This window comes from Pezoporus flaviventris, unplaced genomic scaffold (genome assembly GCF_033815535.1).
Source record: "Pezoporus flaviventris isolate CSIRO_AGI_PZ_B2104156 unplaced genomic scaffold, CSIRO_AGI_Pfla_v1 ptg000212l, whole genome shotgun sequence".
Lineage (NCBI taxonomy): Eukaryota > Metazoa > Chordata > Aves > Psittaciformes > Psittacidae > Pezoporus > Pezoporus flaviventris.
The window spans coordinates 1,620,909-1,640,000 of record NW_026892760.1 but is presented as its reverse complement, the minus strand read 5'-3'; the positions used below and the strand labels follow the sequence as shown (position 1 = coordinate 1,640,000).

Genomic DNA, 19,092 nt, shown 5'->3' with positions numbered 1-19,092 from the left:
ATTTGCTGCAGTATTACATGGTTCTGTAAGTTCCGTATGGTTGTGTCATCTTGCCCTAAACAAAAACAAAAAAAATTGTACTTTCGAGATCTTCGTAATTGATTTCAATGTTTTCTTAATAATTTGAGTATTTCTAAAATCTGGAAGATATTTGTGGCAAGCTTTGACCCACAGGGGGTGCAAGATCAAGAACTTTCAAAGCAAACAAATTAAATGGATAAATTTTTAACAGTAAAGCCTAAATACATGTAATATAAAAACCATTTTGTTAGGAATTAGTTTCTGTAACTGAAATGATCCCAATCTATAAAACAAAATTTACATTACCATAATCTTAACAGATTATGCTTCTTGTTATGCTATATCATTAACAAGAAATAGAAAATGAAGACTTTAAATATTCACTCTGCAATACTAAATACTACTGCACAGAATCTAGAACTGCTAAAATAGTTACCTTCTCCAATTAATTTTTTACCATTTATTTGTCAATAAAATAAGGACTTTGAAGAAAATACTATATAAGCCTAATAAACTGAAATCACTGAAATACTGATGTTAGAAAACCAGTAAGTCACACTCTGATAAGACTTGAAGGATTTTTGCACAATGGTTCAGGAAACATTTTATTTATGCATTACTCATATAAACATTTCTCAACTCATTTTTTTATCTTAGGTAAAATTCAGCTCTTTTTTTTCCTAATAAGCTTGGGTTACATCTGTGTGCAATTTCTACTCTGATAGTTTTCCTGGTATTTTCTCATCTAACTACTTTTAAAAACTTCATAATGAGAAATTAAGGTACTATTATAAAAATGCCAGTGAACTCTGTATTATGTAGAATGCACATACCTGTCAGACGCTGAAGTAACAAAAAAAGATTTAAACGTCTGTTAATTAATGTTCTTTGATCAAGCATCATCTCTTAATACTGTCTTTGATGTTTGCACATGTATGAAAAGTAGGAGTCCAAACAGAAATGACTGCTTTGGTTCAGTAAACATATTTAAATATTTACTATTCACATGGGTAATAGTTATGGTATAATAACTGTAGGACTAAATGTATGGTATACATCTCAGAGCTAAAAATGAACACCAATAATGAAACAGAACCAAAAAAAACAATTACATGAGATGAAATTAATCAAACCCCAAAAGCTTATGTTTTGAAAAATATTTAACATGGTTTTGTTCTGTTGTTTTTTAGTGTGTAGTGAAAGCATAGATCTAACTAAAAAGACTTCAAAGTTCTAAGATGCCTAAAGTCTGATCAGAAAAAATGCATGCGAGAGCTGCTGAATGCACACATACTAAGCTGTAAATATAAATCTACTGTAAAGCGGATTCAAATTCTTCATCACATACATAACCAGAATACTCAAAATAAAATTAACCAGAAGTTTGCCCTCACTGACATAAGTGCCACGCTGACTACAATAAGATGACAACATTAGAGAGGCGTATTTTACGTTAATGTAAAAAAACTGAAATATACTGCTAATAAAGTAAATAATATAAAACTAATTTTTTTCCTGATTACAATGTAATTTCATCAGCAAGAAAAGTTTAAATCCAGGAAGAAGCATGCACTAATGTATAAAACTGACGTATAATCTTCCAGGCTATTTGAAAGCCTGAAGAAGATATATTAATGCTGTCAACAGACTGTTAGTACGTCCTACATGATGAAATTTCAGCAAGGCACAAATCTGAACATGGTCAAGAAATCAGTGTTTTACAGCAGGAATACAATACAATTAACAAACCTTTTTATTTCTTTTTTTTTTAGGAAGAGTCATTTTAAAAAATAGAAAACTAGGGGATTGTTTTGTTGTCCTGTTACTTAAGCCTCTATTCCAAACCCATTTTGTTCTGTTGATGCTGGAATCAAGAGACAGCTGAGTGAGAAGGTTTTCTTCACAAATGATCAGGATTCTAGTTACCTAACAAGTCACAGAAGTAATTAATAGGTAATTCCCCTGCAGAAACCAAAGTTGTGTAACCACACAATAATCATTACCTTTTTAACATATATGTAAGATTGTAAAGTTGGCAATGGGAAACTTGGCTGTCATCAATATGCAGCCAACAATGAGCAAACTTATGACACATTCTCTGGCCTTTCAGCCAAAGCAAGACTCCATTTTAACAGACCTTGAGATATTTGCTATCATAGAATAGAAGGTTAGGCAAGAGAAAATATTAAGCATGTTAAGCACAAAGTGTATAATGTTTAACATCTTGGTTCTCCTACAAACCTAGTAACTATGAATGCTACCTATACGCATTTCCTTCCCTGTGAGACTGCTTCAGTAATGCTAATCACTTGTCCCATCACAGCCTGATTTAAGATTAATTTACCTAAAAAATGAAGGTTCATACACTGCATTCAGTTTTTTAAATTACATTCATTATCATAAGTTGTCTGCTTTTGCTTCCTACTATATTTTCTCCACTGGCATTGGTAAATATCTGACTGAGCTCATGACAGACAACACAAGTGTTCAATTAATAAATTTCTGCAGAAGGTCAGACTCAACTCACAGTCACTAACAAAACAGAAAAACCTTGCTGAATAACCATGACCAGTACACACCTTCAAACACACTAGGAGCAGGGAGAGTATCGGAGAGTCTAAAATGCTGAGATCGGATAAAAATGGAAACTGCAGAAAGCCAACAGAAGGCCACAGGAAGATAATTATTTGCACTCATGTTCACCAATAAGTAATTTAGGACTGCTTCACATTTGGATCCTAATTTACATGGAGTATACTGTTTAATGTACTTGAAGTTCAGGCACCACCAGAAGGAGACACAGACTAAATCAACAAAAGAAATCGTAGAATAACAGAATGGTGTGGGTAGTAAAGGGCCGTAAGATCACCTAGTTCCAGCCCCCCTGCCATGGGCAGGGACACATCACCCTAAACCATGTCGCCCAACATTCTGTCCAACTTGGCCTTCAACACTGCCAGGGATGGAGCATTTACCACATCTTTAGGCAAGCTATTCCACTGCCTCAGCACCCTCACAGTAAAGAACTTCTTCCTTATATCTAACCTGAATTTCCCATGTTTAAGTTTGAACCTGTCACCCCTTGTATTATCACTACAGTCCCTAATGACGAGTCCCTCCACAGCACCCTTATAGGCCCCCTTCAGATACTGGAAAGCTGCTATGAGGTCTCCATGTAGCTTTCTCTTTTCCAGGCTGAACAGTACCAATTTTCTCAGCCTGTCTTTGTATGGGAGGTGCTCCAGTCCCCTGATTATCTTCATGGCATCCTCTGGACTTGCTCCAACAGCTGCATATCCTTCTTACGTTGAGGACACCAGAACTGTACACAGTACTTCAAATGTGGTGTCATGAGAGCAGAATAGAAAATAGGGAGAGAATAGAGAATAGAGAGAGAATAGTAACAATTCTTCCACACTGTAGGTCATTCTTTCAAAACACCCAAAGAAAATCAAGTATAAAGCTGAATCACCAATTGTAGACTGTCACTACCTTCTAAAATAGTCTTACTTTTAACTTCAAAGGTTACCTAAAGTTTTTTTGTGGATGTCACATCACTGGCAGTGTTCAAGGCCAGGTTGAGCTAGGCTTTGCGCAACCTCGTCTAGTGAAAGATGGCCCTGCCAATGGCAGGGGACTTGGAAATAGATGAGCTTTAAGGTCGCTTCCAACCCAAACTATTTGATGAATCTATTAAGTTCTTCTATGAACTAAATAAAATTGATCTGAGCGAAACTTGGATTTGAAATGGATTTCAGCAAAGCTCATTAGGAGCTCTCAAAGAAACCCAGCTGCTGTATTTTAAGAGGTGAAAAAAAAAACAACCAAAAAATTGCTTTTGTTATGAGAAATAAGTAATAGCAGTAAAAACTTAATTTTTACTTACTTTGAGTAACTGTGCTACCCCATGTTCAAAAAATATGCAAAGGTAGGAGACTAGTATAGTAACAAAAGTTTCTGATACTACTAAGCTATTCAGAACAATGACAAAAGCTAGTGAGAAATATTTACACCAGGTCCATATGGCGTACACTGTGACTGTAAAACTGTCACACAATACCAAAGGTAGACTATATAGATGTTGTACATGGAGGAAAGCATTTTAACATTCATAAAGACAACAAAGGCCTTCTTAACCTCAGGAAAGATAATCCAGAGATTTAATAAAAGCTTTTATGATTTAAAAAAAAAAAACAACAAACAACACAACAAAACTGTTACAATATAAACTACAAAAAACTTCAGAAGAATACAAGATGATGAAAGCAGAATAATATATTCAGAAATAGCCTGAGCATTCAAAAACCATATTCTAATGCTGTGTTTAGAGCAGAAACAGCTTCAGGCTAATTATATATCTATATTGTTTCAAGAAATCCACCAAAATCTTCTAAAAGAAAAAAAAAAAATTTTTTCTAAGATTCAGAAAATGGTCAAGAATGTATCAAGAGGTAAACACTCCACAACAAAGACATATAAAATGTACTTTACCATTTATGAAACAAAATTATCAAATCATTGCATAAGAGAAACAAATCATATAAATATGGGTTAAAAATCTTAGGATAAACACTTAAGTAATACTCTGGATAAAGTTAGAACATTAAGTTTGAGATGCCCATCATGAACACATTCAGGAGATACTACATTCTGTTATTTTTCCATTTTACAGCAGATTACTACTTACAAAACTTTGAGGAATTAAAACACTATGGAGTTTTTAATATTCAAGTTCCTTTGGGCTCATGAATATAATCCCTGACTACAGATATACCTTACCACCCACACTAAGTAAACTTTTGCACATAATGAGCAACATCAACTATTTTCCTTTCTCTGCTTAATCCAGGGAAAGTACTAGTAAAATTGAAACACAGAACTACAACAAAGTGACAAACCTATGAAAGAAACTAAGCAACAGTTTACCAAACCATTGTGGGTAGATCATTTCGAAGCCTTTCAATTTCATGTTGTAAATTGGCCTTTAAAAAATGTCAAGGGTATACATGTAAGATCTGGCACATTTGTAAAGTTGGATGGCTATTAGTGAGAGTGACAGATTTATTACAACAGCTCCAAATGGCCCATTAAAGCTTAGAAACGTTTAGACAATATTCCTCTGCACTGTAATACTTTCTTCAGTGATGATAAAACAAATCAGGACCAGTACATTTCATTTTCACAGAGGAAATGCAGAAATCCACTATTTTTTCTAAAAAAATAGTGTTTCCAGGAAAATAATCACTTTGGTTTTATTTTTACTTTTGGTGTCTTTAGTAGAAAATGTAAAAGCTTTGTTAAATACTGACACCATCACTCAGTTTTCTTCCCAGGACAGATTTAACAGTGATGTATCTCCTAGTAGCAACAGGAGAATTAGTTACTACTACAGCAGCAGAGTTGAAAGATTTTTCTTAAAAGAAAAAAAAAAAAGGAAGGAAAAAACCAAGCAAATAAAACCAAACTAACTGAAAAACCCTTTAAAACTGATACAGAAGCTAAATTTAAAAAACAACTGTTAATATTCTAGAAGTGGACTCACATGTACTTCACATTTTGGAGGATTCTTATATATTGCATTTAAAGCAGCATGAGCCTGCTGAAGTTGCTCTTGTAACTGACAAATCTTTTCATCTTTTCCACGTAACTGATCCTGAAGAGAGGCACAGTTTCGCTGCAGTTGAACTTCACTTGCTTTAACAGTTTCAAAACATGAAGCCAATTCATTATAAAGCTATGAGAGGGGAGAAGAGATTAAAAGAATTAAGAATAACTACAATGCAGATAGCCAAACAAATACAGGAGACGAAGAAGTATAATTTAAGTAACTTATACACAAATATCACCCTCTTTTTTCTACCGACAGTTTTTTTACACTTCTTGTCCTCCTGCCTCCTGTCATGATCCATCGATTTGAACACACTGAAACTTTAATTTTAAAGAAGTTTTTCCAGAAAAACAAAACTTACATTAGGATATTACAGTTTCAGTTGCTTCTTTATGGCAATTTTGAATAGAAATGGTCACCTAACGATCAAGATTTATTTTACTTCTTGAACAGTTTATAGAAAATAAATAAATAAAAAATCCCTTACTGATAATAGGCAAACAATTGAAACAATGAAATTAAAGAAGCAAGAATAGCAAATACCCATCTTGTCCTTTATCGAGTAGTTTGATCCTATAAAACTAACCCTTTTAATATAGCTTGGATAGTAATACCGTGAACCCACTAATGCCTACTGCATTTCATGTAAAGTGTAAACCAGTTGTTTAAATAATTATTGTGGGATTTTTTTTTTTTACATTAACTATAAACCCCAGTGATTATATTAGAAGTTCTCATCCCTGGCTGTTGCTCAACTGTTCTTGCTGAAACCAGAATATTGCATATATTCTAGAATTGCTTTAGAAGAGATACTGTACATACAGAGTTTTTCTAGAACCACATCTAAGTAGCAAATAGAACTTACTTTGCAAGAATAAAAGAACAACCACCTGATTTTTCCCTTTTTACCCTTTTTTCAATATAAACATCTGAAAACTGTTTAAAACAAAACCAGCTTTTACTTAAAAAAGCCCCAAATCACAAAACAACCCAGTTTGAAAAATAAACCTGCAGTATAAGAAACAATAGTACAGATTCTGAAGGAAATACATGACTCTGCAGCTCTACCACCTAAGCATATTTTCTTCTCTGTCTTCATTTCAGACCTTCATTCTTTCCATGGTCTTTTTTTCTGTTGTTCCCTCAAACTATTTATTCTACCATAAAATAATGTGCAGAAGGCATGAGAGTTTCCTTTGGAAAATCCATTTCTGTCATTCCATCCGAAAGAAACCTATTAAATATGAAAATCAGAATTTCCAAATCTATTAATAATGTTTGTAAGTAGAAAGAACAGACAAAAGTAATTTTCCTTTTGTCTTGTCAGCTTTACTTAAATGATACATTTCTTTCTCCTTTTCACCTGCTTACATCGTTTAGAAGTTAAACCCTTTGAAAAACTACCACTGCTTTTAAATTTGGAAACTCTCTACCTCACACTTTGTGAGAAATTTGGAAATAATTATCTCTCTTCCCTTCCCTCTTCCTATTACTATGTACTCCGATAGGTTCTCAAAAGCCACTTAGGAGAATGCAAATCACTTCTTGTCTATTTTCAAAGCAGATCAGAGATCATGTATTTTAGGCAAAATGAATTCAAAGTCCAGATAGATTGATATTTTGAAATACTTTGACCCTTAAATATTAAACTTTGCATTGAAATTTCTGTGCCTACTGAATCTTTCTTAATTGTATTTAAGTAAGCTTACATAATGCCCAGAAATTCAAGTTCCAGATCAGCCAATTTCTTATGGAAATCACTAAGTATCTCACAGGAAAACAAACAGTTCATTTATCAAAAACATGCATTTTTAGATAATGTCCTTCCAAATGAATGGAACATCAAGACACAGTTACTTCCAGCTCTAACTATATAAGCTCATTAGCTAGATCATACTGGTATGACAATTTGGTGGTTTTATGACTAGCATCAGTTAAGTGGTTGTAATTATAGTATCTGAAAGGTAACATCCTAGTAAGATGAATGGAGAACATCAAAAATATCATGTTTTTTTCTAGCTGGCAGCTACATCCCCTAATGTAGTTAATGGGTATTTTTGTTAGTCAGCATTTGTCAAGACAAGACAAATAGCATGTCTTTTTACTTGCATAAACTTTTCCAACCTTTCCTGCTTTGAAAACAGCAATAACTAAACATATATATTTCACATACAGAACAAACTAAAAGCTGTGTGCAAAAAATCCACGCTCGCACTATTCATCTTTTTACACTCAGGTTTTGTTTGTTTGTTTTTACAGACAACATTAATGTATTAATTTATAGGACACGGATTTATTTTTAATGTATGTAACATCAGGAAATTTCAAAATTAAAATCACCTGCATGAACAGAAACAGTTTTATCTACTGTGTACACATACCCAGAATAGCCTCCAAATTTCCTTTTGGCTCCCTATCTTTTCCTTTATGGCCATCCATGTAGGTCAAATTCATGCTTTATGTTTATACTGGACTATTTTTGTGGTTTCTGCTTATTTCTGACCCTGTTTTAGAAGATGCACCACGTTCAATCACACTGTAGTACACAATCTAGAATACAGAATTACACAACATGATGAAACAGATATAGAAAGTCAGGTGTAGGGATGCAAGATGTAAAACGGATACCAGAGGACTAGAGATGGTACACTGAATAGAAAAAAACAAAGAAAGACAAAAATATTGTGAATTATTTAACTCAGAACTAGCAAACTTCACAGAAGAGTGAAATCATGACTTTACGTAAGTGAATGGTTATACCTCACGTGAGTCAGTAAAACGTAAGATTTACCCAGGAAACTGTCAAATTCCCAAGAGGAGATATTAAAAATGAAAAAAAAAAAAGTTTACAAGATGGGGAAAAAATAATGAAGATATTTAAAATCATTCTTAATACATTTTATGAAATTTATTAAAAAAAAAAAAAAAGGCAGTGGCCAGAGACACAAGCCTGCTTCCTGCTTCGCAAAAAGTGTTGCACTGACTGTATTTTGAGAATCCTTTTCTAATGCGTTAGAGTTGTCCTTTCTCTGACAGGCAACACAGAATGTTACAGGTGAAGGTACTTAAAAGCAAATAAAAAAATGATTAAAAGTATCTGAAATCAGTACACTGTAATAAATTCAGTCTCTATAACACAAGAGCATTACTTAACAGGAGGGAAGAGTAAGTAACTTAGATGAATTACAAAATATAACGTATCCCATATTTCTCAGCTACCCTAACAATTTTCTATATTGATTTAACTGATTTTACCAGAAAATACTTTCTGCTAGATCTCTGAAGAGTTACTTAAAACAGAAAAATCCATTAGATCAATAAGTGTCCTTAATGTCATCAAGTAACCTAAAAATTCCAGACCAAAGCTAGGACTTGTGGAAAACCAAAAGATGTGACTGAAATGCCGGCTTACATGTGAAAGAAAATATTTAATAGCCTGATAATGGCAGGGTCAGGTAAAGTACTGACATACACTAAATATGTGTACAGCAAAGCTCAGACTGAAGAAAGCTGAGGAATTCCAACAAAACCTAGTAAATCATTAACCCATGCTATCTAATGTATAGCCAAAAGCATAGTGCAACGTGAAAAAACCTGCAAAGTGAAAAGCTGACACAAATGACCGGCAGTAACTTTGTACAAGTGTGCAGGATTTATTTCAAACTAGGTTTACACTGCTCCTGTGTACTGAATGCCAGCTAACAGCTGGGACACACTCTCTAGTTCCAAAATAATTTCCAGTTCCATAATCCTAAAGTCATTTAGTTAAAACTTTCATAGACCTTTCTATGACATTAACTAAAGAACAGAAAGTGGGGACATCCAAGATATTTCCTGTAATAGTAAGCTCCTCTGAGGAACTAACAGTAAGACAGATACATCAATTGAAATGGAACAGTAGCCAGTTACATACACTGGGTGCAAAACAAATATTCCCCTATATTAAATGTTTTACCTAAATGCTAACACCCTAAAAAAGTGTATTACAGAGATGTGAATAAATGAACCAAACATATCATAATACTGGACATACAATAATGACACAACTGCAAAAAAAGTTAGTCTAAATTAAGACACAATAAAACTGTAAGAAAAACTATTACAGCACCATTGCAGAAATTCATGTTATATGCTCATGCTGTTTATAAGAAATTGAAAGGAACAATAAGCTGGAGAAACTCTAGGATGAAACTGAAGAGGCACTCCAGACAGATTGTATATAGCACATTCATGGCATTTAACTTTAAAATGGAAAGGTGATTTTTCAAGATGAGATGCCACAAGGCTTACCTGTGATACATGAGAAAAATGTTAGACACATGAGACTAAGAAAAAAACCAAAACAAAACCAAACTAAAAGAAAATACAGAATGAACGTTAAGTAACATGAGGAAACATGCAAGCAGAAGTCACAAGTACAACCTAAAAGACGTGTTTTCCTATACCTTGTGGCATTATAGAACTGTAAATACCACCACTGTTTTGGACACCATGTAAAATGGATAACTGTAGCAATATATCTTTGAAAAAATGACAGAAGATAATGTAAAAGAAAAGGACATTTCAGTCATTTTAATTAGTGTTTTTTCCACAAAAATTGAAACTGATGAGTGCATTTACTTCAGTAAATCCTGTATTTCCTGTTTCCTGACTGATTCCCCCACCCACCCCTAATGTAGCCTTCCAATATCCTTCCATCTAACCACTTTTATGCAACTTCTGTGTTGATATGCTTATCTAACAGTGGGGTTTGTGGATTGCTTTTTTGAATATATAAACATTTTGACACTTTTCTCTCAGAAAGATTGTATTTATCAGCAACAACTCTGTGAAATGCTACCAAACCCTATTTAGATTTCTTCTCTCTATATATAGCATACTGTCAGAGAATATTCATCAGGCTTGTAAAGAACACCAGTCCTAGTTAATGCAGAAAAATGTGAGTAACTCATACTGCAAAAGGTATCATAATGGCTTCAAACTAAAAGAGGGGAGATTTAAATTAAATATTAGAAAGAAATTCTTACTGTGAAGAGCGGCAAGACATTGGCACAGGTTGCCCAGAGAAGTTGTGGCTGCCCCATCCCTCGCAGTGCTCAAGGCCAGGTTGGATGGGGCTTTGAGCAACCTCCTCTAGTGGAAAGTGCTCCTACCCATTGCAGTGGGGCTAGAAATAGGTGATCTTTAACGTCCTTTCCAACCCGAACGGTTTGATGATTCTATGATCTTGCAAAAAAATATATTACTGTTGCCAGCAACATTAAGCATCAAGTTTCCAAGCATCAGTGACAGACAGTAATATAGATTATTTACTTTTTTTTTTCCCCAGACACTTAAGCCTCCTGTAGATATCAACCACAGCCCACCAAGTACAGGGTTTTTCAAGCATGAAAATCATTACCTGTGAGTGCAGTGTTAAATATCACCCTGACAGCACCAGAATCTATCCAGCATTACTTCAACTTTAACCTATAGGCACATATGGTGCAGAAATCTACTTGCCAGCATATGACCAACTCTGCTGGTGTTTCGTATGGGGAATAAATAGACTAACGTACTTAACATACTTCACTTTCATAGAACCACAGAATAGCTAGGGTTGGAAAGGACATGAAGATCATCTAGTTCCATGGGCAGGGATGCTTCACACTAAACCATCTCACCCAAGGCTTTGTCCAGCCTGGCCTTGAACACCGCCAGGGATGGAGCATTCACAATTTCCCTGGGCAACCCATTCCAGTGCCTCACCACCCTCACAGTAAAGAACTTCCTCCTTGTATCCAATCCAAACTTAACCCTGTTTAACTCGTTACCCCTTGTCCTGTCACTACAGTCCCTAATGAAGAGTCCCTCTCCAGCATCCCTATAGCCCCCTTCAGATACTGGAAGGCTGCTATGAGGTCTCCACACAGCCTTCTCTTCTCCAGGCTGAACAGCCCCAACTTCCTCAGCCTATCTTCATACAGGAGGTGCTCCAGTCCCCTGATCATCCTCGCGGCCCTTCTCTGGACTTGTTCCAACAGTTCCATGTCCTTTTTACGCTGAGGACACCAGAACTGTACACAATACTCTCAAGTGAGGTCTCATGAGAGCAGAGTAGAGGGGCAGGATCACCTCCTTAGACCTGTTGGTCACTTTGTTAAAGATCTGAATTTCACACAGCTTTCAGGGATAAAGTGGATTACGAAAATGATGATTTTTTATTACTGACGTGGGCTTAAGGATATCTGACTGAACAGTTAAGTTTCAGCTCTTTTCATGTGTGAAAGAACTTATGTTTTTCATTTCAATTTGATGGAGAACCTGCATTGTTATTACCATTTACACATCTATATGGTTGTAGCTTTTATTTTGTGAATGTAATGCTCCTTACATAAACCCAAACACATTTAATGTAATTTTAAACTATGTTTAAAGGTTGTTGCAGTTGCAAAAAAGACTGGAAGTGATAAAATTTAACCTTAGAATGGTAAAGCTAGTAACTTGACATTCTCAAGCTTGAAGGAAAGCAAACTATCTCTGCATACTGACCAAAAGAAGGACTAGCAAAGGCAACTACAGGTACAAAATTAACCACAATATCTGAAAACGTATCTGACATGATCCTATTTTTGTCTGCTTTCTGGTGTACTTGATGCAGACTTCTGCAATGCCTCACAGTTGAGCACTCTTGCTATGTTTTGTAATTATGCCAAAAATCTAATTATTGAGCAGTGCTTTTCTTTATCACAGACACGGATTGTACCACTCACTATCCACAATATTCTCTATTTGAGAGCTGACTTCTAGGACACAAATTACGGTTTCCTACTTAATGATAAATAACAGTATTTTCACTTCACTTAAACGGCCTTCCACTATGAGATTTTTCATCAGTATCATTAACAAGAAACAAAATGGCCACATCAGATGAACGGAAAGTACTGCATTATAAAAACAAAGGCCCTAAATTGTAAATTTAAAAAAACTGTGATAAGCTGGCTAAGGAGGTCAGAATCTCTTCTTGTCTTATTATCCCTAGTATTGATTGAAGTCTCTCCACCTTGAAATTGTTGGTGAGGACAAATCTATTGAGTCTCATTAAACCCAGCACAGGAATGAAGTCCCTGGAGTATTTGGGACCACTAAAACAGATGCTATACATTTTAGAAAAATACTCTTTATCCTTGAGAATGAGAACTACAGCTGCAATATAAAACAGACACCAAATTGTTTCCATAAATGATCTAACGTAAAGGAGTTATTGTAGAACACAGCACCCTTAAAATTTCTACTTAAAGAAAAAAAAAGGGTAGTAGCATGTCAAATCAACACAATTTGATAAAACAGACTACAGATCTTCACGTGTATACTTCCCACTACAGCTTGACTTGGAAGAGAAATTGTGTCCCTCAATGGATTTACGCATATTTCAGTGCAAGTTCATGACCCTGATCTGGTTCATCAAAAATGTTTTTTCTTCTATTCAGTCAACTGTTTTGCATTACAAATTAACATCAGCACAAATAGCAGCTCTCCTTAAAGGCAGAGGGTAAGATAGTCGTCAAATATGTAAACCAACTGCATTGCCTCAGCTATAGCATATAGTGTCTATCTGACCACTAAGAGAGAGGTCATTGATATTGCTGTAAGGGACAATATATCATAGGATGTACATACTGATAGGCTCAATGCCATATGGAACAGTAGGAAAATATTCCTTTGTGAATATGTTTATGGAATAGCTGACACATCCTTATCTAGCTATTGCAGCCTGCATATTATTAATGCATGGAAGATTAAAAAAACCTAGACATTTGTCTGCAATAGCTTGTCTTTCTCATTCAAAGGAAAAATAGGCATTTGTATTATTTTTACAGATCTGAGTTTCCCAAAGGTCTGCTGTGACCTCAGTAGGCTTTTGTATCTTGTGATTTGAAAAATTCATGTTACTTTCAAGCAACTACAGTTGGGTATTTTATACAGTTCTTCTGATCAGAAGTATAGGAAAGGATTGTTATGATAAAGAGACTGCTTCTTCCCTCCAAAGTTCTCTTAATTTGCCACAAACATTATTAGATTTATTCCACTCATTAAATCCAGCACAGGACTTCTTTTTTTACATATATAACTTTTCTTTAATAAATATATCTACTTTTTTTAGCTAATTTTATTAAAAACAAAAAATAAGACCAAGAGCTTTTTTTCCAGGTGTATTAGATATTTTGATATTTTACAAAAAGAAGGAAGTCTACGTGTAGCTTGGCTGGACTACTACTGTAGTGAACATAGACAGTGTCCTCTGTCACTGCAGTCAGTGATAAACTTACGCAGAGTTAAGTACACAAGAATGTGCTGGGCACTATGTACTATAAAATGTTAACTAAACACATCTTTAGAAACCCAGTAATGATTCTGGCTTAATTTAGGCCTAGCTTCACAATTTTTTCACTAACTGTATACTCTTAAGTAAGATGATAAAGGGAAACACCTTAAAAAGCACTAATGGTTCCAAGATTGGTAGGAGGTAAGTTAAAGATGTATATACAACTTTTTTCTTGTCTTCCTCCTTCTCAATGTTTCTAAAAAGGAAGGAAACTTATCTTCTGTATTTCTTACAGACTGAAAAACACATCCCCATAATTTTTTACACTCAAAGGAGAAGTTCTGAGTAATGCACATATATGTGACAGCTCTTCAGGGTTAGCATTTTTCCTTGGAATGCATCAAAAATGTGAATCTGTTCTGTAAATGTAAATATAGTATAAAAAAAATAAAAAAAGTAATTATCCTTTTCAAAAGTTATTATGGCAACAATTTTTCCAGTTAATTTTGATAGAGCAGGTTTTTTGCATCTTAATGGAGCAAAATTGTTTGAGATTCACGCAAATACATTATTTACAATTGAAAGGAGTTTCTTAGCCTAAATTATCAAAAACAAATTGGAGAATTTAGCAATTGAAAGCCCCAGGAGATGAAGAATTAAAACACAGGTAACACGAAATTACATGAAGAAATTTATATGCTTTGCAATCACTCCTAAGACACAATCAAACCTTAAGTTTTAAGGCTCATCAATTCAATGTAAGCAAGGGACATATATATGTTGGGATGTAATTAGTCTGATAAGCTCTGTTACTTTGCCAACCACATTTTGGCAACAATCAAGATCCAGAGATCTAAAGGATGCAAGACAACACAGTAGTTCGATTACTCTGTCCATTGCTATTGTACAGATGGACGTTAAATTGAATGCTGTGATCATAAAGCAGAATGACATTACTTTTTGATAGGATGTTGTTTCAGCTATATGAGCATCTTCTTGGTCTTTCAGTACTTTTTGTGTACCATTATTGAGAGCCTGAAGTTGCTTTATCAGCTCTGCCTGCTGTGCTGTATGCTCAATGTTTTGACTGTAAAGATTCTGCAGCTCCTGTAACTCCTTCCTGCGAAAAATAAGCAATACAGAGAAATTAGGACCTCCATTAAACAACTGTATTCAAATAATTTCATTGTAGATAATGAGTTTTCTATTTTCATTTATTTTTCTGCCACTTGCCTTATAAACACTAGAAGTTACATGTATTTATTATATACTTTTGTGAAATATCTACAAAACAGTTAAGTTTCCAAATGGAATGCCTTTCAATTTTCCTCTACTGGTCTAACTGCTTTTCAATTAATTGATTTTTGCTACTGCATCAATACTTTCTAACCAATATTCAGTTAACTCTTTAGTGGTGGGTGTCAAAATGTAAAATATTTAGAACACATGGACTGTCAAAAGTTTGTTTCTTTTTTTTTAACTAGAACAATCAAGAAAAGACACAAGTTTTAACTTGAAAAGTATCTGCAAAGCAAGTCTCTTCTGAAATGCCTCTATTCCCTAGACACATAAAGTATGTCTGCTGATAAATTGCTTTTTGTCAGAAGGTGCAGCATACTGAGAAAGCCATAAAGCAAAGTAAGTAAACTTTGGGGTGCATTATAAAACGTAACAATAAAAGTTCTATAAACACAATAATAGGAAATATGTTGTAATGCAACCATAGGATAGATCTAATATAATCAGTCTGCTTGAGACTTTTATTCTACTGATGATAATCTTATAAATTAAGGCAGAACTGAAGATCAGTAACTCTTACTTATTGTAAACAATGATTAAAAACCTGGAACATTTTCTGTAACACATGTTAGAAGACTCCATTAATATCTCTTTATATATTTTCTACTTAATTTCCTGTTTAATTCACAAGCACATTTCAACTAGTATTACATACAGGTACTGAAATATAAGCTTAGCACTTCAACAAATTTACTTCCTTATTTCTTTGAAGATTTTCATTGGTGACCAGCATCTCTGCACTTAGAATTACCATTAACAACAACAATTATCATTACATTTTTATAATACTGCTGGAGACATCCAAGCAAAGATTAGTGTACAAAAAGTTAAGCTTAAATATTAACTTCCTTGGTCCTGAGACACTGGACAAAGAAACCGTTTTAAGGGAACTTTCAAAAAAATATTTCTTAAGACCTGAGCCACTACTTCATATGTTGATTATTCATTAAAAGTACATCTGAATAATCATATTTTTGTCTATAAAATTGAAATTACATGTACCACAACAGCCTACTCAGTCAACTTACTGTGGTTAAAACAGCACTGTTCAAAAAAGCCTGTTAATGGGCCAATGCAGGAGAACACTTAAGGACATGGCTTAATTAACAGTATTTTATTTAAGTCCTACTGTTCTAAATGAGAGGTTAACCTTAACAACAGTAGAGGTGCATTTAGGACTCTATTTAACAAAACCAAAGCAAAACTGCGGTGGGTACTTCATATGTACTAACTTAATTCTGTTCACTAGCACATCAGGGGAAATAGGGACATAATGATATATTAGAACTTTATGAAACTCTATGACAGACTTCGAAACAAGCACTTGGCTTATTTCCCTGAATGTGAGTAAATAGTAGAAAAAACCCACATCTTCGCATGGCAGTTGAAACACAGATTATATTAATTTTATGCCGGTTCTCCAGATCTTCATTTTGTTCTGGAAGGGAAAAACCTGGAATAATATTGAATCCTCAGATACTGTTAGAAATTATGGTAGTAGCTGTTCCCAAGACCACTCTGCTATATTACTACTGTTTAATTTGTATGCAAACATTAACACAGTTACCTGTGTCTGTCACCTGAGAATGTACAGTATTAAGTATTCTCTAATGGTCTGCCCACAAAGTGTATTAAGGTCAATGGGAGTCTTTCTTGTTGACTTTATCAGGATTTGGGTCATACTCTAAAAGAGAGGAGATCTGGGGGGAAGCCCAACCTTGCAGCCACCCAACTGCACCACAGTCAGAACACATGTTAACATATTTGCCCATGTTAAGTTCAAGGATTTTTAAATATAAGGAAACCTAGTCGCAGTTCCATTATTCCATATTTTAAAAATCAAACTTCATTTCTTCATACACGTGCCCTAAATTCCTCTTTTTTTTTTTTTTTTTTGAGTAAAAGGTTACACAAACAAAAGTTTCAATCTGAAAAATTCTTGATACACAGAAATATACAACCACTGTATTTAATCTGAAGTTCGATGTTACTTGCATTTCTATGTTACAGGTGCTTTTAACCTCTTTTGTCTAAAAGGTACTATTTATACACTGTAGATCAACAAAGGGAACCTTCTTTTATTTCATTTCTACACAGGAAGGAGGAAATGATACTCAATCTTACCAGGAATTATTCGGCACCAACTGGGGCAACACAAATAAATTCACAGGATTAAGCACTTTTAGGAACAGACAGGCCAACTTGGTGAGGGGAGCTTTAAGACAGGAATGGTGGGGGAGAGAGATGCTGACCAACTAAAAAGTGAGAGAGCTGTGGCCAGGACTGACAAGAAAAGGGCACAGGTTGGTGTGCCCAGGAAAGACCTTGTGATGAATACAAAGCTCAGGGAGGACAACCTCAAGCATATGCACATAAATAAGGGAGTGCTGACAAGACATTATTAGAAGGAGCCTTAAGATTCTTCCTGGGAAACAGGCACAACTAAGTGTCCATCTGAAGCTGCTGCTCAAATGCACACAGCATGTCCCCACAGAAGATGACAGCAGGAATTAGAAATCTGCCTGTAGTTGCAGGGCTCATTAGGATCATGGAGAAAGATGTGATACCTCACATGACTGGAGTGCTGCCATGTCATACAGGCTCTTCAGGAAGTACAGGCTGTGATGTCAAAAAGTTGCCCTTTATGTGAAAGAGTAGTCTAAATGGATGGATAGAGGTCTGCCTTGGGATGGGCAATGATCCAGAAGAAAGCATCTGTGCGGGTAGACCAATGTGGATGACAGGGGCTGCTTGCTGATCCTTTCTGACCAGAAGGAAGAATTAAGTCCTCTCAGGAACTGGAAGAAGATTCATGTTTGCAGGCTCTTGTCTTCATAAGGGACTTGAATCACTCCAGTATATACTGGAGGGATGACAACACAGGAGGGCACAAGCAATCCAGAAAGTTTCTGGAGTGCTTTGATGAGAACGTCTTGCTATAGGCAACTAGCAGGCTTATAAGGGGACACACATTGCTGGACCACATAATTACAAAGAATTGTCACAGGTGTAAAGGTCAGTGGCAGCCTTGTCTACAGCAACCTTGAGATGGTGGGAGTTCAGGATCTTGAGAGGTGGGACAGAGGGAAAAAGCAGTATCACAACCCTGGATTTTTGGGGAGCAAACAGGCCTTTTTCAGGGATTTCCTTAGAAGAATCCAATACAGTATCAGTCTGGAGAGAAGAAGGATCCATGAGAGCTGGCTGATTTTCAGAGATTAGTTCCTGCAAGATCAACAATGGTCCATTCCAAGGAGCAAGAAGTCAAGCAAGGGTAGCAGGAGGATTGTTGGAAGGATGAACAAGGACCTCCACTGACTAAACTCAAATGTAAAAGGAAGGATACAGACGCAGAAGCAGGGACAGGAGACCTAGATAAATGAATAGTAAGGTAGATTTGAATCTGGCTTGAATCTACCAGGCTTAAAGAGCTGTGATCAGTGGCAAAGTCCAGATGAAGGCCAGGCATCAGTGGAGTATCCTAGAGGCTAACACTGGGGCCAATCCTCTTTTAACATCTTCATTAATGAACTGGACAACAGGACAAAGTGCACCATAGCAAGTTTGCTGATGACACAAAACTGGGGGCAGTCATTGTTTCACCAGATGTTTATGCTGCCAGTCAGAAGGACTTCAACATTCTGGACAAATAGGCTGACAGAAACCTCATGAGTTCAATAAAAGGAAGTGTAAATTACTGCCTTGAAGAATAATAACCCCATTCACCGGCAAAGGCTGGGGCCTGATCAGCTGAAAAGCAGCTTGTCAGAAAATTGTCCTGGGGATGCTGGTGGACATCAGACTGACCAGGAGCCAGTAACGTGTCCTTGCGGCAAAGACCAAAGACATTCTGAGACCC

At 35.5% G+C, this 19,092-nt stretch overlaps 1 protein-coding gene across 3 annotated transcripts in view; it reads right to left on the bottom strand.

Moving 5' to 3' along the window:
* The window catches only part of CNTLN (centlein), a 197,690-nt gene that overhangs the window by 114,131 nt on the left and 64,467 nt on the right, over positions 1–19,092 (bottom strand). For all 3 annotated transcript variants that reach the window (XM_061441239.1, XM_061441241.1, XM_061441240.1), the window contains 2 exons: positions 14,892–15,054; positions 5,564–5,755 (listed from right to left, as the gene is read on the bottom strand). In XM_061441239.1, coding sequence (XP_061297223.1) covers positions 5,564–5,755; positions 14,892–15,054 — 355 coding nt within the window. The remainder of the gene's footprint in view (positions 1–5,563; positions 5,756–14,891; positions 15,055–19,092) is intronic.